Genomic DNA, 21,497 nt, shown 5'->3' on the forward strand with positions numbered 1-21,497 from the left:
GAGTACACTTAGGCGATATATGTAGTTGTTAATAGAAACATAAAACAGGTCAACATAAATGAATCTAAATTGTTGGCATGAAATTCGGTCAGCGTCCTAAATGTTAAGACTATTGTGATGCTCCTATTTTTACTGGTAATTGTCCAAGATACGTCAATAAGGAACGCTAGCTGGCATCGAAGGTTGTCAGAACTCTAGAGTCAAGAGAAAGTAATTAATTTCAGTTTCATTCTCCCCATGCCACAGTTCACTGTTCTGAGATTATAAATAAAGACAACTTGATATTAGAAGCCAATAATAAAACGTTTCAATATAAATCTACAGCAGTGCAAAACAGTTGTGTAAATCAGAAGAAAAAGTTTGTGCTTTTTAAATCGTAAGTAAAATGCAATCTTATACAATTATTCTTATATATTTTTTTGGTGTATTCGGTATCAATCAGCAATTATTTCGTTACTAATTGTAGCATCAGTATACCAATCTACTACATGAGAATATGTTTTGTTTTTCTTTGTATTAGTTACAGTAAATTAATTTAAAATGAATGCCTATGAGTTGTTTACAACCGAATTTGCTATTTAATAACATCCGACCTGCGGGAAAACACATTTTAAAATTAATCGTATAATTTAAAATACTTAATTGCATTTGAAACTGCAGACACTTGATCTGTTGAGATGTTAGGATGAGAGTTTGAGCCGCCATAGGCGTAACAGACTCGATGGGAATAGGCTTAACATGGGATCTCAAAACTTTTTTAAAACATAAATGTTGCGGGGTTTAAATTTATTATAAACACAATTTTAACAAACTAATTATGCGATCTGTGTGTTAATTTTTTTTAAAGATTGTAAATCGAACTATCTATTTGAAATAAAAAACAAGTTCCTACATATTATAATACTATTAAATCTTATTTATGTTTTATTTTGTTTGCAAGAAAATATGTTTTTTTTACAGTTCTTAACTTCCGTGTTAATTTTCATAATTATTATCATTACTATATTATATATATATAAATGTGCACTAAATTGAAACTAAATTGGTTCATGACTCTACTTTGATTGACGTTATTGTAACATAGCTTTCGATTTCAATAAACCGATATCTTGTCACTGTGCCAAGTTAGTGGTTCGACAAAAAACAGCATTTGCGTCGTTTCATGTGAACAGATTGCAAAGTTTATTTCGGTACCGGTAGATATACTGTATTCATTAAAGCCTGGATTGAATCTGTTGACCTTCTTACTGAATGTTAAATTTGAAAGTTTTTATTTATATATTCAAGGAATGTCTTAACAATTTTTTTTTAAATTAATGTAGTTAGATTTAGAAAGGTGCTACATGATAGTTTTTGATCACCACTATAGACAGATAGATATATAGACATTAAAATTTTAAGAAATATTAACCAACTTTTACATTCTTTGCGCCAAAAATCTTGGGAACAAAGATGTAATTGTTTATTTGATGCCAGTAAAGGTACATATATTTTATATTTCTTGTATGTGTACCTTTGCTGGCTCACTCACCCTTCAAACTGGAACACCACAGTAATGAGTATTGCTTTTTGGCAGTAGATAGAGTATGTGATGAGTGGATATTACCTACCTAGACGGAAGCTCCTCAGAATATTGAAAAATATTTAGTTCAGACATCACAGATCATGTATAATACTATTAGTATCGTTATTCACCATAAACAATTACATATACATAAACATAATAAATCTAATTATCGTAAAGGAGCCGCTTTTGATGAATTAGAACAAAAACATTTAATTTTTTAATGTATAACATTTATTTTTTTAGGTTTTCTCAGGAATATAACATTAAGTAAAAGTAGTTAAACTTTTTGTGAAAAACAATTAGTAAAATTGTCATTGCCTTTGATTAGTGTGTATGAGTAGTATGATGACGAAGGACTCTGTAATAATAGTTAGCATATAGTGTAATTAGTACTTAAAGAGACCGTAAATCATTTCGAATTTTGGTAGACTGACCAAAAATTTATTTATGATTATATTCGAGTAGGATTACTATTTTGAATAGTTACATTTAGCTGATTTGGTTGTTGATTTGTGGATTTATCGTTTAATTATTATCAATATCACTTTCAGAAAGACTTTTACGGTCAATGTAATGTAGTGCAGTTCTTTCTATTTTCTATAATCGGTCTTAAAATTCTCTATTCTTCTTACACTCTTGTTTTATTTGTCGTTTAATAGGAATTTATTTTATTGGTATACATTTTTTATTTCATTTATATAGCGTTGTAGTTTTTTTTAATATTCTATATGGACTGTACCTACTGTAGTACTGAGTACTGTATTGTTTAGATTCACTTATGATTCGATTTTTGCTTGTTTGTGTAATGCTTTTTTTATAGTATTTCTTTACGGTAAATTTGTTTTTCTTTCTTTAGAAATCGTCTTTATTTTGTTATTTTTAGTTTTATGTTTCTTGAAAAAGCTGCTTAGTCCTTTTTCCTTCTATAGGTACTATGTACATGGACTCAGTTAAAGAAAGCCTTTTACGTATCCCGTTTTTGTTCTACATCGATAAAAAAAAAATCAGGATAGCATAAACGTAAGTTGAACCTAAAAAAATCTAATAAGTCTGTACCCTTCTATATCAACTATATAGTATTTGACAGGATAAATAACAATGGATGAATGATATTAGGACTTTCAATTCGTTATATTATATAAAATTTTCATTTTTTTATATTAAAGTTCTTTAGCTCTAGCAATTTACGTAGTGCACAGTGCAAAATACTAATTACATACTGTAAATATTTAATAAAAGTCAACGTTTTAAAGATGGTAACAAAGAAAGGGAAAATAAAACTCCGTTACAAAATATTTCAGCGTAATATAAAAGACGTTTTTGTTTTTATTTTATAGTAGTACCTAATTAGTGAAATACGTGTGCACTCAGCAGGAATTATGGTACTAAGCTGACAATACGACTAAATCTATATTGTTGGCTCGGGGGCAATAACGATTATTACTTAATTTCAAACCAAAATCCACTAACACCTACCACTTTAATACATACATGCTCGTGATTCGCCTAGACATTACTAAAAGAAATATTAGACGAGCGTATTATAATTTTTGTCGTATTCATTTCTACTCTACATACAAGCAAAGACGATGTTTAAGTTTTGGTGGCAATCACGTTGCATTTCTCTCTCATATAAAACAGTGGCATGCCACTGTCAAATCCGCTATTAGAACGGCAACAATAATAAAGTCTGCCTAGCCACTCGTCGTTATTTGACTAGCGTCCAAAGGCCGCACCCGTAACGTAGAATCTGTTTCATAGCGGCGTCTATGCTAAGTGGCCAATGACGAGCAACGTATAACGGTGAAGTTTACATCGTATTTGTGTCGTGACTCTACTTGCCACTCCAGCCTGCAGACATTAAAATAAAAGACATCGAGCTGTAGGGCTATAGGCCAGGATCTGTTAACATCGCGCGGGTGCATATTGAGCGTCTATATTGAGAAAGTATAAGAAAAATAGTATAAGCAGCACTAAATAGTGCGGACGCATGACGGACGGGATTACAAACGCGCTGCTTCTTTCTGTTAGGAATATATCACTTTATTGAAATCTATCTCTAAATCTCGTTGTCTTTAAATATTTCCAGTATTTATAATATTTGACAGTAGGCAAGAAGGCTATGTAGGGTAGGGTCTATGCTGGCCCCGGATCGAGATGATCGGCCATGTGGAACGCAGACAGGCAGATACTGGTCCGCGAGGTTGGACAAGCCCTTTCCCTGCGAGCAATCGTGTTGGCGATGCCCCCGCAAGGATGGGCCCAGCTGTGGGACATTTACAGGCTGTTATTTAACTAAACGCTAGATTTTTATTTATTTTACTATTTATTTGTGGATTCATTTTAATTGGGTATAAATTATTTTGATAAACACTAATTCCAACGTCCCGTGCCAACCACTTTTTTTAACAGAGGAAAATGAAGTAAAACTAAAGCACTAAATAACAGAAATAAACAAATGAATTTAACAAATAGTTTCAGATGTTTTAAGTAATTTTAGTTTTATATAATTTTGGATTTAAAAAATCCTAAACACAAGCATATAAAATCATTATTACTTTTCTCGAAATACAACAGAGAAAATATCATAAATAGCGTAACGTTGCGTTAGTTTTCATACAACGCATTAATTTTATAGCTACGCGACGCTAACAATATGGTTTTATAAATTCTAGTTTTTTCGATCGAAAACAAACCCATTTCACATGGTATTGTATTTTAAAACTGATTTAATCAGGATCGTTTTTGACATAATGTAAGTTTGATGAAAATCTGTTATGCTGTATATAAGTTAAAAGATTTTCGCAGCTTTTCTAGTATTAATATAATTTATCTAGAATATAGTATCGATAATAACGTCTAAGAATTTTTGTAATTTTATTTATAAAAAAGAAGTATTATTTTTTTGTAGTTTCAGCAACTTTTTATAAGTCATAAGTAAATTTGTAGAAAATTAAATTGGGTCGGACCTGAATTTAAAAGATTATTTTAAAAACTCTTATTTTTTATAAAACACTAATATTATTTTTATTAACGAAACTACCTGTTACAATTGAAATATTATAATGGTATCTTACGTCATTAAGAAATATTTAATTTAAAAAAAATCCAATACATACTTTTTCATATAAATAAAGACTTTGTGTAAAGCAATATAAAGAATAGCTAACTTTCCGGAATAATTGAAAAAAGGCGAATTGAGATATTGCAAGATCAATCATTTAGTTAATAGGCAAGCTACAGTATCATTTCAACATCATGTTGCCAAGATAATTTTGCCGATTATTGTCGTTTACTATTGAATGTTTTGTTAGCAAATGTGTTCGGCTTTTTCAGATAATGGCGATTTGCTATAAAATAGATAGATAGATTTGCGTTCAAATATAATTATAGAAGTTTTTCTTTTTATTTCTAGTCAATAATGAATAGAGAGACTGAAGAATTCGAAGAAGATGAATATGTAGATGTCCGATCGCTAGCCCTCCAGCCTCCGCGACCTGCCCTGGCGCCGGAGAAGGCGGTGCGCCGCTCGTGGCACCCTGTTATGTGGGACAACACAGTTCCTGATGTACCACTCACTGATAGCCAAGTCCAGGAACAGGTACCTATATATCTTTGTCAGTCTGAAATTCCTACAAAATGAATCTATGATAAGGCCTGTACTCTTTATTTTTAACCATCTTTAATCTTCTTAAAAAAAGAAAGCCTCATTGTTTTCCCTGTACATTTAGTGAGTGCGGATTTTTACAGAATTTACAAATATTTTTTTTACATTTAACTCGCGTAGTTTTTATACAGATGAACAGGGAACTTGGGTAGTATATAAGCATTTAAAAATTCCGACTTTCATTTGTGTACTCATAGATAAGTGTTATATATAATCTGTTGTCTGTTGATTAGTCTGTTCATTGATTTAAAAATACTGTACCACTCAAATGTGATTGTTAAACGCATATTGTTAACATACACAATTTATTATCTGTATTTTTAATATACGCTTAATACCTTCCGGTAAAATTTTAATTAAAATGTGAATGATGGCTTTCAGCCGATTCAATTTATGATGGATAAATACACCATACCATCCAGAGTTGACAACCAATAAGATGTTAACATTAATTTACTAGTTTTTCCCATATATTTTTATTTATTTATTATGTTTTATACATTACCATTATAAGTTTATTTCTTTGTATTTGTAGACTCCTTACTTAAAATGACAATACAAGTTGCGTTACAGTTAAGACACATTATTTTTCTTATTTTTGATTTATATTTACAGAATGAAAAATCTCGGTCCAGGGAGTATCCGCACAAACAGCGTATCCGTAACTTGAAGAGACTTATTGCGGAGGGAAAGGTTAAGCCGACATCAGAAACTCTTATATTCTTTCTTTGTAATAAATTTGCTATATCGGAAGAAAGGCAAGCTAAATTATCTTTATAGAAATGTAAATTATTGTTTAAAAAAAATACTCATTTTGATATTTATGTTTTCTGATGTTCCATGAGGAATTAAATTTGTCCAAAAGTTATGTTAGCATATCCGCCTCTTTTATAGCGTTTATGTGTTAATAATCACATAATGTGAACATAATTATTTTGTACTATATATATACATATAATAAAAGATATTTCCATTACTTTACTATTTTCACGATCATTTTATGGTCCATTACCAAATTTTATGTTAGTACACAGTATCTCCTAATAAACAAATGATAATATAAAGTTACATCTAGTAACACTGAAATAAATACTTAAGATATGGATTTTAAAAATAGACACCTATATATTTATATGATTTTTGAGGTTTATTTTCTTACCCCGAAGATCGACAGCGAATATTAAAACAGGATGTAAATATAAAATAAAATATAAAATCTATCATTCTTAATATTATTATTTGAAATGCAGTTTATTGCAGTACCCTTCGAATCAACATATACCTTTTATTCTATATTACATAGACGTCGATACGTATAAAAATTATGCATTTTACTTTTCGCAATCGTGACAGACTTTACACAACAAAATTGACCTATTCACTTAGCTCGCTTCATCTGTACCGTGCGCTCGAAAATTTGAGATTAATGTTAAAAAAAAAATACTTTTGAAAGATCAAGTCAGTGTTGGTACATATACTTTATATTCTTCATAAAAATTATCTACACACAAGACTTTTTAATATAAAACAAAATCGAGTTTCTCAAATATAACTTATATAAAGAATTCAAGAGCGACGGCCGCCGCGGGCGAGCGCGCACGTCCCGCCGCCGCCCGCGGCGCGGCCGCGTAATAAATTAAACCAACGTAGATAATAAAATCGACCGTCTTCGAATCGAAAAGAGCCGAGCGGAGGAATCGGGCGCGTACGTGTGTAGCGAAGCGATCGTGCGGCTCGGCGCGTCCCGGAGCGTCACAGCACGTCACACTGACACAATATCGTCCATCGCGGGAGCGCGCGGCGCTTACTGCGGCTAAGTCGCGCCCGCACCGCCTCCCGCGGCCCCCGCCGCGCCCCCGCCGCCGCCGCCGCTCGCGGGCGCGGGCGCGGCGCCGGCCGCCGCGTCCTCGTCCTCCTCCTCCTCGGGGTCGAACTTCAGCATTAGCTGCTTGAACTAAAAATTAAAGAGATATATTTTACGAATCTATCGGTAATGGATAAAAATATATCTGATGTGGCATTCTGTAAAGTATTTAAGAGCGTCAAATTTTGAAATAATTTATTTACCTCGAGATAGTCGTCGACGAGCCTTCTTCGACCTCGTTCGTCGAGTTCCTGTTCGTCGTTCGTGTCTTGCAACTGTGCGATTGTGGCCTTCGGCTCGAACTGAGGCGCAAGCCGCCGGGACACAGCCTTCTCGTAAACTTTTACACTTTCCGACGGAGAATACTGGTTGATTTTCCTGTTTGTAAAGATGACAGTTTTGTAATGAAATAAGAAGTAGGAAAAATGTACACCATGTAAATATTATCTAATAATGTACTAGTAAAATCAATTCATTGTTATTCAGGCGCATTATAGAGGCAACTTATAATGTGCAATATAACAAATATATTTAAGACTCTACTACCGCGTTTTCCTAAAGGGGCTGTCGAAATTAACATAAGTAAATCATATTATTTTGTAGTTAGAATAGAGTGCTGCGTATAGAAAATGACTAACGCATCCGTGAACCCGTAGAGCTGCTTGAGGTGCTGCTTGAGCACGAGCAGCAGGAGACAGCCGCGCGCCTGTCGCATGGCGTCGCGCAGCGGGCGCGTCGTGAGCGGCAGTCGCGCCACCAGCGCCTCCGCCTCCTCTTCCTCGTCCTCCTCCTCCTCCATCGACTCCTTCTCCTCGCTGCCTGTCTTGTCGAGGCCCTGTCGGCAAGATCGACATTTATAATTTTCGTAACTGAAAGTATTTCGCTCAGCGTTCGTACCGCGTGAAATACAATAATAGGCTTTACAATAAATACTACTTACTTATAAATAAAACAGATTCAATAAATTAAATTGTATAGGAAATCCCCAAATAATAACTTTATATTTTTATATTAATAATAATTTTAAAATTACATTATATTTTTCATTTCAATTCCACCTCCCATTAGCTCTGTAAGAGCTTGTAGCTTTATCTTGGCCTAAAGGGTGGGACACTTTAAATCGGAATATAACAATACAATGTATTGCTGTTTCGCAAAGATAAAGAAGTTGTACAAGGTACAGGAAAGTAGGTAAGTAGCATAAAAGTTGCTAAAAATTAAATCTGATGCATTTTCAATCTCGATAAACTTACCTCACGAAAAAGCTGTAGTAAATTTGATCCCGAGGTAGAAATAATAATATCAATGTGGTGTATTATAAAAAGTGGTTCATCTTGAACTTGATATGGAAAGTAGCTTAAATTATCAGCCAGGTACAACATTTGATCCAATGGAGCAGTCTGTAAATTAAAAGAGAACATATATATATTATATAACAATGAAAACAAAAGTATCATCTCAATATAATATATTGAGGAACTTACAGATACATCATCGAATTGCTTCAATAATGACAATATTAGGGCTCGCCGTTGCGGCCGCGTATTACGCAGCAGCGAATATAAAAAACCATTGAGAGCTGTTGGTAAATCGTCTAGATCTTTTTTCCTGAAATATAATTATATCATGGTCAATGTACAACAAATATACATCATGTTAAGATTTTTAGATTATTTATAGAATAAACCTTACCTAAACCCTCTAATTACTCCTTTTTTGCTTTTTTGTAAAATTTTCTGTAACTGGTAGGATAATTTTATGCCTAATTGTGCTTTCATATGTATGAAACCGGGATATTTCTTATCGATTTCCTGTAGATTTTTGTCGGCAGTATGTGAAACCGTTACCTCTGTGTCTGTGCTCATACAAATTAAATATGGAACGATCTGAAAAACCACAAAAATATAGTAAGACAGCTCTTTTTTGCATAATGAAAACACTTTATAAGTACTTATAAAAATGAGCCACATATAAAAATCGGAGTTAGCACCGACCTGCACGGGATGTACAAGTCCCTGCGCCAGAACCAGCTGCACCACCTTCATGGCACTGGAGCGCACCACGGTGCTCGCATGCAGGAAGGAGCCAAGGATCTCCTTGAGGTACAGCTGGATGACTGTGGACGCCATGCCAGACGATACGTCTCCCATCTCTTTTAAATTTTCGTGCTTCGATCGCTTCGACCCTGAAAATATAAACTTTTATGAATCTCCATGAAACTTATAAACAATTATTAAAATAATCTTATATTTATTATATTATTTCTTATTTCAAAAAACTATATTTCTATACATACATTCCTTATCTTGTCTAATCATTCTCTGTTCCTCTTCTTGTAAGTACATTTCAATATTTCTTAGAACATCTGCTTTCATTTCTATTGGCGCTAGTTCAGACGTCAAAAGTTGATGGTAGAACTCTTTCAGCTCTGGTCGCAACATGAACTCGTAGTGCCGCACGCACACGGACCCGAGTGCTTTAAGTGTATGCGATACAAAGTCTTCATCTTCTAAGCCCACGAAATACATAAGTGTCGCAAATACTTGCTCCTTAATGTCACTCTGTAATGTTAAAGATATTTGTAACTTGTAAAACATGTATGACTTTAATAGATATTAATACAATGTTCTCATATTTTTGTGTCAGTCTTTATTTTTGTTTGTTTCTAATAATCTTACCGTTAAGCCTTCTATAACTTTACTGTCGGTGAAGTCGAAGTATCTTAACAGCAGCCCTACGATAAATAGAGCTCGACGAAAGTGCGGCCTCGTGTGCAGCGTTCGAGTCATGTCCGGGTTGCGTTGCCAACTGTGTTTCCACTGTAGCAGCACTCCTGGAGAAATACATAAGTTAATCAGTTAAAAAAAAATTATGACGCGTCAATAATCAATACAATTTCATTGTAATGAGAAAAAATTGAGGTATTTAATTTTTTTTCAATTTGTGACGCCTTGTCACTTACCATGATACTTGTTAAAGACGTCCCTAATGAGCTTATAATTGTGCGTGAGATTATTAACAATGGCCGCTAGACAGGCGATGCAGGATGCAATGACGAGCTGTCCGTGCTGCAGGATTAGCTTCACCGCGTCCTCCTCCAGCTGCGCAAGGAACACTTCACTCGGATGCTCCATGAGCGGCACAACCAGCTCCAGGGTCGACGCCACCGTCGACATTATTTGCTGCTCATATTGATTCTAAAATAATTCAGATTATGTATTTCTTTTAATCTTGATTATGCATCAAATTATTAAAAATCTCTGCAACGGTAAATATGTTTCATATAATTGTTTTATTTTGTATTACAGCAACTAGAAGATTTTAATTTCTATTACATAATATGTGGTATCATACAAAACTTATGGTATTTTTGAAAATTTAGCTTTTTTATTACCTGACATTTTAGACTGAGGTAAGGCTGTAGAGTTAATGCATGGTTAACTAATAATTGTGGTCTTATTTTTGCAAATAAATGCAGCGTCGAGAGACAAGCCAAAATGCGCTGTGACGAACCCATACCTAGAAATAATATTTATTAAAATCTTTATCTGACAATGCAGGTTGTTAAATTAATATTTATTGCTATTTTTACCATCTGTATTGGTTTCTTCCAACTGTAGTAAGTGTTCGATAAGGCAGTCAACAATCTGTTGGCAGGCAACCAATAGAGATTTCGGTGGTTGGTAAATTATTTTCGTTGAGTCATCTTTATCTTCTTTGGGTTTGAACAACTAGAATAACAAAAATATATGTTTAAAAATGTGTAACATAGCGGGAGGTTTTATCTTTATTTGAATAACTTACACTCATCAGTAGTTGCTGGAACCATTCGAGGCCCATGTCGCGAGAGGACACGACGACGTCGGTGATATTGAGCACCTTCCTCGTGAGCGGGTCGGCCGTGGCCGCCGTGATGTCGAGCGCTCCGTGGCGCGCTGAGTTGGGACAGGGGCTGAACCACATGTTTTGAAACACTTCCATCACCAGCTTTCTTATTCCCTCTTCGTCGTTTACCCTTCTGATCATTTTCACACAAATTTCGGGAATTTTCGGAAACTCGGGACATTCTATACAAATGTCTTTCAGGATTTTTATCACTCGTTTACGTACTGAGACACCCGTGTCCTAAAAATAAAAAGATAACATTAAAATAATTACGCTAAATACAATATACCGATTACCTTTTATAGTATAATTTAAGTAATATAAAGAAAAGTATTACAAATTATTGGGTATACTAAATCGGTATTGCCGTGTAAAATAAACTAAGGAAAACAAATAAAATTACTTACTAAAATTCTATTCGAGAGCATTTCGTAATACTTGTCGATCAGATCCGGCCGGCTGAGCACGAACTTGCCAACGAGATCGACAGCTGCTTCCCGTACGGCCGTGGATTGATCGAGGAACGATCGGTTCACGCCTATCTTCATATCCGGCCTCGCCAGCACCGCGGGATCGGCCTCGACGATCATCGTCAAACATTTCATAGCTTTTGTACGTATAGCAATAGTATTCTCACACAAAATAACTAGAATTTTCCTAAGGTACCTGTCAAAGCTCTGGGAAAACGACCTCTTTGACGCTAAGTATTGAGAAATCAACTCTGCTCCACTATAGTCTATATACGATTGCATCACTTGAACCTGAGTTCCACCCTGATATCGGAATGGTCTGATTTTCTCAAGAAAGAAATTCTTCCGTCGCTCGATAGTCTTGAATTTTTCTGCCGACATAATAGCACTCGAGACGTGTTTTTTTGACTCTTTAATGCCGCCGTCACTGTCATCGTCCGGATCGGATTCTTCATCACTACTCTCCTCTTTGTGTTTTTTCTTGGATTTGTGTTTCGGTCTTTTAGTAGGTGATGAATTTTTGGGCTGAACCACCATGTCTCTGTACCATTGTGTTATATAAAAATGCCTCGCACAATTCCAAGCTTGATCTTTTTGCCCATTGATGGCCAAGTAATCAAGCAATACCCTTTGTAGGAATTCTGTTCTCTCCTCATCTTCATCTAATCCCGATGTAAGAGACTGAAAGATGATACAATAAAATTTACTGCTGCAAATATGATGTAACTAAATTGCTGTACTTCATAATATTAAAATATCTTGCTCCACTCTAAACTATATAGTCTTTCCTACTCTGCGCTCACCTGCTGCTGGCAGCCGTCCTTCTCCTCCTCGGCGCGGATGTCCCGCACGACGGCGTCCATGGTGGCGAGCTTGGCGCGGGACGTGACGCTGTCTCTGCGCAGGCGCGACGCCACCAGCCCCAGGTACTCCAGCGACGCCACGCGCACCGGCATCTCCATCGATTTGTCTGACATGTATTTTACCTACAACATAATACACATTTGCCATTAGATGCTCACAGTGTTGGAGCTGTTTCATATTAATATTATAGTCATTTTTTTATTACGAAATATTTGTAAAGTTCAGCGATAGTTGCCATTATCAAGTATTTAATAAATTTATCTCACGTCTTAATTACTCGACCGAAAAAACCGACAAAGGGTATTTAACACTTGCATCACACGCGAGCGATGCCCCGAGTAGAATCTAGTGTATAATATGATTTAATAAATACCATTAACTTACAAGCATTGTTCCGAGTAGACTTAACAACAGCTCAGTGGCCGGCCATTCCGGTTTGTTGACTGTTGTCAAAAGATCATGAACAAAGTTTTCGAACAAGGGTCGGAAGTCGACTTCTTCCGATCTACTCCGACATTTATTCAGGAATGATGTGAGAAACGTACCACCCACACTAATGGCAGCTTCATATTTCGATATAATCATAAGATCTTTATCTACGTGCTGAAAATATAAAATAAGAATAAAATGAACCTATAAATATGAAGGCCGGTAAGACATTATTTCAATTTTTTTCATAATATATATAAAAAATCGTACCTTCTTATTATCAGATTCGGAGTGTTCTTTATCTTTTTCTTTGTCATTCGATTTGCAGAGCGTTTCGGGCAAAGTGACGACACTTTGTACCAGTTGCAGGACGAGTGCGGTCAACATTTGGATATGTTGATTAGAACTCAATTGAAACGAGCGGAGGTTGTGTTTCGAACTCGGTATTCGAGCTATCGATGCCAAGATATCCTCAAGCAACAGCCGCCTGTGTTGCTCGTATTTGGTAAATATCTGTTAAAAATGTGAAAAATTTAATACTTCAGTTAAATATGTCAGTCGAATACAACAGAGTCTTTCTCACCGTCGTGACGAGCTTCAGCGCGGACAGCTGCAGCTCGCTGATGTTCTCGACGAAGAAGGGCGACACGCCGACGGTGGAGGCGTGCAGCACCGTGGTGTCGGTGAGGTGGTGCGCGGCGAACAGCTCGGCGAGCAGCGTGACGCACTCGTGCGCGTGCGTATACAGCTCGCGCACGGCGCGCGTGGAGTTCCCGCCGCGCTTGCTGGCGCCGCCCGCGCCACCGCCGCGCCGCTTGCGCCCGTCCACTGCGCATTACCTTATGCTTACTACTATATCTTACGGCGCCGGTGCTCTGTGCGTACTTACCGACCCATAAGCTCTGTACCACTGACACCGATGCTATTTTAGGTACAAGAGAGATACCAATTTAGACTCTAGTGTTGACACGCATTGTCAGTGTGAGCAATAATTTATACTTCTAACGACGACGACGTCTCTATGCCACAAGTGGTCCATTTAGTCTTCAGCAAACTAAGGTAATGATATAAGCTTATGAAGCTTGATGGCATAAGTTCGTGCTTCGTGCAGTCCGTCTCTGTCGGTACCATATACTCATCACATAGTCTATCGCTAAAAAACAATGCTCAGTATTGTTGTGGTCCGGTGTAATCATAGGCACAAGGGACATATTTCTTACGACGCAAATGTCTATGGGCGATGGTGAACATCAGTTGCCCCGTTTGCTCGTTCACGTACCTGTTTTATATAAAAATTTACGAAACTATTCAAACTTAAATAATTAAAGAACAATTGTTGCGACTTACAAGTAAACTAACGTGTCCGAGTGAGACGGAATTAGAATACAAATGGCTTTGCACTGAATTTACAACTCTCTCTTGCATGATCTGCATGTTTAAATGTAACTTTCTATATTTTTAACTTAATATTAGTTTTCAAAGCGCCTCTTTGTTATTTTTCGAGTATTGTATCATTTAAATATTCATAAATTATGAAAGTGCTACATAATTTTTTAATTGATTGAAATGTTTCTGCGTTTAGAATATTTCTTTTATTTATTTGACTGCAGATGGAATGGAGCAGGAATATATTATAGTCATTTTTCATTTTGTAAATGTCTAATCCGAAACTTATTTTGTTAATAACAATTTTGACTTGTAAAATAGTTAATTGCTGATATACAATATTACATATATTTAAGCAAATTTTAATTTTCTAATAAAATTATTTCGAATGTTTATATGAAAAACGCTATATATTACCTTTCTTTTTTGAAGTACTTTGAATACTGTAAACCGGGTCGTATACACAGTAAATCGTGTTATTCAGTTGAAACTTTATAAACATAATGATTCTATCTATTACATCTTCTAGGAATATGCGCTTAGGCATACTGGGAGAAGTCATTATGTACAAGGCCGTGAGACTCGAATCAGATGCACACATAACTCTGTCTAATGCAGACTCGATCCATATTTGACGCATCTCTTCACTATCCTCCTGCAAAAAAGATTTAGAAAAATATATTATATCTATAGGATATGTTTCAAATCATTCATCAAATGTCAGATCAAGTGACACTTACGGGATCCCCTATAAGAGACATTTTTTCTGCAGCTCTTATGTTCTTCTCTAATATACTCAGCAGCCGAACTAATCTATCCGCTGGAATGGCTTCCATAGCACCAAGATTTTTTAGCTTCGCCGCTTCAGCACATAGCTCCTGGAGTTGATACCGAGGCAGCAGCATATCTTCAGGAATATCTGTACCCTCTATAATCAAAATAAAAGAGTCAAACTCAATTGAAAAATAGTAACAATAACATATGTTTTTAATTTCATATAGTGAGGCAGAATGGAAAATAGGTCCCTATATAGTAAGCAGACCCTGCTGCCCATAGATATTGGTACTGTAAGAAATATTAACCATCTCTTACATCGACAATGCGTCATCTTCCTCGGGAATTAAGATATTATGCCCCCTGTGTTATTACGCTGGCTCACCCAGTCTTCAAACTGGATACCAGCAATACTAAGTTTATCGGTAGATTACCAAGACGGGCTATCATAACTAATTTATATAAACTTACCCATTTCATCAGTTACTATAATATCATCGTCAATAGTCTCAAAAACTGATTCAATTAATTTGTTGAAACGTTGATACGTATTTGTTTCCATGAGTTCGTCGACGGACAACATTTCCAGTACTGGTACCAACCGTCTTTCGACTTTTCGTAACTTTGGTCGAACTAAAAAAAAATGTTTTAGTTAATTTTAGCAGGAAGATAGTAATGTAACTATAAATTAAATTTGAACCACAATCACTGCTAGTTTAAAATATTCGTAATACAGAAACGACCTGTTAATGTAGAATCTATTAAAAAGAACCAGTAAGAAATTCAGTAGAATTTTCAGAAATTATATTACATTATGAACGTGAAACTTGATGAAAAAGTTTGTCTTACATCTACAAACTTTTTATTATTTCTATTATCTTGTATCAAGTCATATTCCTTAGATTTAAAATTTATTTAAATAATATGACCCAATACGACTGCATCTGTTACGATATCATGAAACTGTAAATGCGTTAGCTCCTGAGTCTCGAGTATTTTTAGGGATCGTGGCACCGTACCATACCCATCAATAATAATGTATTTATTCTCGGCGTGGACAAGTACGAGGTATAGTGTGTTTTCCTGTTTTTTAGTTATATGCACGCACCTACGCACCTTTTCAGCGCCCAGGAAGATGTGCATTACTAAAATGAATGCACACACTCTACTTAGAAAGTATGCTACACTATTGAGTTTCTGTGTGTGAATAGTTACATTTCAAGTTTCATCATTGGTCTTTGTCGTCATTATAATGGGCCTAAAATTTTTTGAAGACTTCATCTAATAAAGGTCTAAAACGAGGTAGCCACCACGACATGTCAATTCATAGAATCACATTTGAAAACTGAGCTCATTTTTGATCTAAACAGGTACCTGTTTAAGTAAAAAATATCCTGCGATAAAAATATATTCGAGACAATTCTCCAAAATTACTAAAATGCATTTGCCAGCGCTTTCTTCTCGTAGCTATTTCAAATTGTAAGATTTATTCATATGGATTAGAAAAACTTACTATGTATTGCAACAATCGTTATTTGCATATATTTTTATGTTTTTACCTATATATTTATTTAATAAGAAATAGTCTCTTAAACTCACCAATTGCCGCTTCAGCTTCTTCTTTTTTGCTAGCTTCCTCATGTTTCCTCTTCACTGCTTCCCAATTCTTTTCTCTAGCTATGTCTATTGCCTCCTTATCTTTATCTACAGCTGGTGTTGAATTACTCGATTTTGCTTTTAGCGGTTGATTGTCGTCAGAATCTGACTCTGCTGTGCTGTTTTTTCTCATTCTTTCCTCGTTCGGCATTTCATGTTTCTTTAAGATACCCTCCTATTATTTAATGTATTTAAAAATAACATGGTAATAATTAGTTGATTCTAAAGAGCAAGTTCTATCCGAAGAAACTTACATCTTTATACATTAGCAATAATTTGTCCACCGATTTTTTTTAAAATTCATATACGCAAAAAATTCGCAGTTTTTTACACTAGCAACACCGTCAGACAACATAAGACAATTGCATATAAGAAAAGGTTCACGGTAAAGGTAGTACCGTTATACGCTCAATGAAATTTAAAAATTAAAACTATTTTTGCTTATTGATGCACATCTATTGTACACAATTTTGTTATAATTAATATTTTAATGCAACATTCACATTTTTTTCTTTTATAATTTATCTATCAAATAATGCAAAATAATTAAAATGTTATAAATAAATTATTTTTGTAATAAATATAATAATAATCATACATAGAGAACTCTTATTTATTACTTTTAATATAATTATGATCGTAATTTAACTTAAATAAACTTTTTGATTATTTATATGCTTTAAAGTAAAATGATTTAATATTAAAATTTGATTAAAATCATGTTTAAAATATGCTGTTGTTCTATTCTAACAATTAATGTATAAATAAAGAGATACATATAAAATTAAATTTGAAAATTGCAAATCAAGTTTCGTACTTACAGAAAGACGCCCTAATTTTACAACAGGATATCTGCTATTCATAAAGGTTGTACTTCTGTTGGGATCTTGTTTTTCCTGTGTGGTATTTTGTATCATAGGTGGCGGTGCATATGGAGCACCCATAGATGGCTGAGGCACTTGCGGTTCGTGACGCAAAGGAGATGGTGCCACACTAGCTTGGGCCGGAGATTGGCCTGTTACTACATTGCCATCTAAAAATACATGTCATTAAAATATCAAAAGATATATTTAATTTGAAAATTAAATATTTTTGTCAAAAAACACGTACCTTGCTCATATGTCTTATCTTGAGACTGCATTAGTTGCTTTTGTTGATCAGTCATATTACTAGGTGATATAGAAAGTGGATCTTTGTCCTCACTTATATTAGTACCAAAACTCCTACTATCTTGGACTAAACTGTTATAATATCCACCATTTTGAGGATTTGAAGCATTCGAAAGTGGACTTGTATATATATTGGACTGGTTTGAAGTATTCCAAGGTGGAGAAACATTATTTTGGGCAGTAATATTAACTTGGCTTCCTGGCCGAGCTTGAGAAGGCGGTGAACCAATATTCACATGAGGTGAAGACTGGCAGGGAGGAGCTATGAGTTGTTGATTAGGAATGGAAGCTGAATGTATGGATGTTCCATGTGATGAGGGACTTGAATGGACTGTATTGTGTGATGCGTAATTATATGTAGAAGATGGTGACATCCCATTAAACTTGGATGTGTGAAGGTGATTATTACCCCAATGGTTTCTTTGTTGTTGATCAAATACATTGGGGTTTACATGTAATATAGCCTTTAATAATTCAGGCGTAGTTTGTTGGGGAGCTGGACTGACTGCATTTGGTATGCTTTCATCCTTTAAGTCTCTGAAAAGTTTTTACAAAAAATTATGTTTGGTGCAATATGCATTGTACTCTAAAAACAACTACTTTGTTTTTATTTCAAATAATGTTTATATATAAGTGAAATAGAATTATTTTAGGTATTTTGTCTAAAATATGAGCATATCCTTACATATGTTGAACTGATGTTTGCATTAGTGATTGCAATAGCAAAGAAACAAGGTTGTCATCACGAGTTGCAAGCAATATGGCTGCTTCTTCAGCAACACGAGGATGGAACAATTGAGACTTGTTGTTAAGTGTTGATGGTAAGGGTGTTGGTAATGGAAGCACTGGTAACACTGCAACGACACAACAAATATTTCCCAAAATAAAATAATATATCATAGAATATATTTACCTAACTTGTTACAACCATATTGTAATAATAATTATTATTACTCATTAATTTATTAAATACTTTAATTAAAATACACAACAATAATCGCTTGACTATGATTATAATTCGCTTTTACTAAATAAATATAAGTTTAATGTCTAGCTGATACTTTTTCTTTCTCATTTTAAGGCTTTTGTTTTTAATAAACAGTAAAACTTCTCTACATCTTCATGGTAAACTTTTACTGTTATGGCCAATTTTTAATTCATAGTTTTTTTATAAACTATACTTATAAAAATATTTTGTCTAAGAGGTACTGTTATTTTTGTTGGATAAGATATATCAGCAGAATTTGTGACATTCAATCTCTCTACAGAAAGAAGGATGTTAAATATGTTTCTAAAAACTTAAATAACGATAAGTTCATATATTTTATTTTTAATATATCTATTATGTAAGAAAACATCTTATTCTTCAGTTCCATTCAGTTGCCCTTTTTTTGATACACAAATTACATAACCAAAGTTATAATATAAACATAAGTACATTATTTATTATATTATTTCTCTAATTAATTGAAATTTTCATACCAATTATTTCTTAATTTATCAGTTGTATAGAGAAGTTTCACTGCACTTAATTCTGTTATCTATACTTTACAATATGTTATAATTGAAAATCGAAAATATGATTTAATGATTTTTTTTTATCAAGCTTTTAACACCTGTATATTATATATTTTTTTTATTGCCTAATTTATATTTTTTCTAAGTTAAGGAATATATTATTAAATAATTATATATTTAAGTAGAGAAGTGATGAATACTAAGCTAACTTGAACAAGTCATTTGCAAAATAATTTTGTGATAAAACATAGGGCTTTAAAAAAATATTATAATATCTTGCACAAGTTTCTGTGCAACAAAATGATAAAGATTGGCATACTGGCAAATAGGTCAACTACGCTGTAAGAAATATTAAACATTCCATACATTGTCAATGTGCGACCAACCTTGGGAACTGTGATGTGATGTCTTTTGGTTACATTTGGCTCATTATCTCTTCAAACCAGAACATAACAATACTAAGTAAAGCTTTTTGGTGGTAGAAAATTAAACCTTGTGTGCCTAGGCAGGTTTGAAAACCTTACCACCAAGTTAAATTGTTACCATTAAACTGAATTAAAAAAAAAAATTCAAATACTATATTTATAATTGTGAATATGATCCCATTCACAAAACACTATTAGTATTCGTAATGTCTAACAGATACTAATCCTGAGTAATATAAAATTATTTGATGCTATTTTATTATCATAGAATAAACATAAGTTTTCTTGCAAATGAAAGTTATTCAATATTAATGTTCAAAATTGAAAAATATTTTACAATTAATATTAATAAGCTATATATTTTAACTTAAAATAAAACAATCCCAAGTATCTAACAATATTAATTATATGCAGGTTGTTTTATTTTTAATTGTTATAAATAATAGATCATAAAAGACTATTTGCAAGTTACTTACTAGAATAGAAACAGGAATTACATATATGTAATTATGCTTTTTATGCCTCACTAGCATTTTTGTATGCTGAAATTTTATTTTATGTTTAGACCAACACCAATAGCATAGTATAATATTTAGAAAAAAAGCATGATTATCATAATAATTTTCATTCATTATGAAGAGATATATGTTAATATGTTTTAATTTATACATTTTAGAACCATCTAATAATTAATGTTAAGTTATCTTTACCTATTACATAAATATATTGAATAAATATTAATAATTTCAATTTACATTATAATTATACTTTAAAGTTGATTCCATTGATGAAATTATAAAGTTTTAACTACTGTAAGAGTTTTGTTAGAGATATTAACACATTTAATTAAGTTTGTATATCATCATAAATGAATTTATTTAGTCATGTATATTTTTATATGAATATCAAAGTAAATTGCTTTGCAACATATTATTGACCTATATAAACAAACAAACCATGATTCTACATTATTTAAATGAATTTAAAAGTAAAAAAATAGTAAGAAACGATTGATTAGCATAGATATTCTATTTAAGTAGTACAACATACTCACAGTCAGTCAAACTAGCTACTCCTGCTAAAGTGGTAATAGGGACACTTGGAATATCCCTCTCATTCATCTTGATGTCAATTTCAATTTATTTTTCCAGGTTTACTAATGCTGTCCTAAAAGTTAAAAAGAAAGTCTTTGCTGTGGTAATGTAACAAACACCAATAGAAGTTGTTTGCGTAGTCGCCGATTCCATTATCATTACAATTTCCACATAAGCGGCACTGTGCACAATTAAGTTTCACATTTGCTAGTTGGTAGTTTATCACAGAAAAGCCATTTCACAAAAATAGTTAATTAATAAATCCCAAAGATTGTTGTGAAAATAGGGCAGCCGTCAATTTGATGCTTTGTTGTGCGTTGTGCATCAAAACGAAGGTCAGCGCATCTGTTCGACACTCCCAATAAATTAAACGAAAAGTTGTTTTGATTATTGTAAACAAAATTTGCTTACAATATATTCTCAAATACTCACTGAAACATTATGTTAACTATTTATATCCAGGACAACTCAAACATAATCCTAACATTTAGATAATCAAGGAAATGTAAGCAAGTGTTGCCTTATGACCATACTGTACTTAATAACTTATACAATTTTTTTGTTTTTTTTTCTTTTCTATCCATAAATACTTCGCTTTTACTACCATACGTTTAATTTAGATAAAAAATAAATATTTTTATAAGATAAGAATTTATATCAGAATATATAATCAAATAATATGTTAAAGAATGTTCAAGTAAAAATGTAGTTGTAGTACTGTCTTTTTTT

General features: G+C 33.6%; 2 protein-coding genes across 5 annotated transcripts; one reads left to right on the top strand and one right to left on the bottom strand.

The window, feature by feature from the left end:
* Nucleotides 1-179: 179 nt before the first annotated feature.
* Nucleotides 180-6,371, top strand: LOC113399998 (uncharacterized). The gene is made up of 3 exons (XM_026639344.2): nucleotides 180-376; nucleotides 4,983-5,168; nucleotides 5,850-6,371. Exons 2-3 carry the CDS (start codon nucleotides 4,989-4,991, stop codon nucleotides 6,012-6,014), a joined length of 345 nt encoding a protein of 114 aa, XP_026495129.1. The 5' UTR covers nucleotides 180-376; nucleotides 4,983-4,988; the 3' UTR covers nucleotides 6,015-6,371.
* On the bottom strand, nucleotides 6,035-21,305 carry LOC113399945 (nipped-B protein). 4 transcript variants are annotated; one of them, XM_026639260.2, is made up of 27 exons: nucleotides 21,201-21,305; nucleotides 20,729-20,841; nucleotides 18,417-18,585; nucleotides 17,673-18,268; nucleotides 17,384-17,595; nucleotides 16,506-16,737; nucleotides 15,378-15,539; nucleotides 14,873-15,060; nucleotides 14,550-14,787; nucleotides 13,330-13,574; nucleotides 13,017-13,259; nucleotides 12,702-12,920; nucleotides 12,257-12,439; nucleotides 11,391-12,134; nucleotides 10,903-11,223; nucleotides 10,691-10,829; nucleotides 10,493-10,617; nucleotides 10,061-10,295; nucleotides 9,777-9,931; nucleotides 9,395-9,659; nucleotides 9,093-9,283; nucleotides 8,791-8,984; nucleotides 8,583-8,706; nucleotides 8,352-8,498; nucleotides 7,737-7,933; nucleotides 7,302-7,476; nucleotides 6,035-7,188 (listed from the first exon to the last, which is right to left on the bottom strand). In XM_026639260.2, the coding sequence occupies exons 2-27, from the start codon at nucleotides 20,793-20,795 to the stop codon at nucleotides 7,048-7,050; spliced, it is 5,907 nt and encodes a 1,968-aa protein (XP_026495045.1). In that variant the 5' UTR covers nucleotides 20,796-20,841; nucleotides 21,201-21,305; the 3' UTR covers nucleotides 6,035-7,047. The 4 variants fall into 4 exon arrangements, with proteins under 4 accessions (XP_026495045.1, XP_026495047.1, XP_026495046.1 ...); XM_026639262.2 differs by adding an exon at nucleotides 20,151-20,216 and having other exon boundaries at nucleotides 20,729-21,290; XM_026639261.2 differs by having other exon boundaries at nucleotides 16,506-16,722; nucleotides 20,729-21,290.
* Between the last annotated feature and the right edge of the window lie 192 nt (nucleotides 21,306-21,497).

The sequence above is a fragment of the Vanessa tameamea genome, chromosome 8 (assembly GCF_037043105.1).
Source record: "Vanessa tameamea isolate UH-Manoa-2023 chromosome 8, ilVanTame1 primary haplotype, whole genome shotgun sequence".
NCBI classification, from domain to species: Eukaryota; Metazoa; Arthropoda; class Insecta; order Lepidoptera; family Nymphalidae; genus Vanessa; species Vanessa tameamea.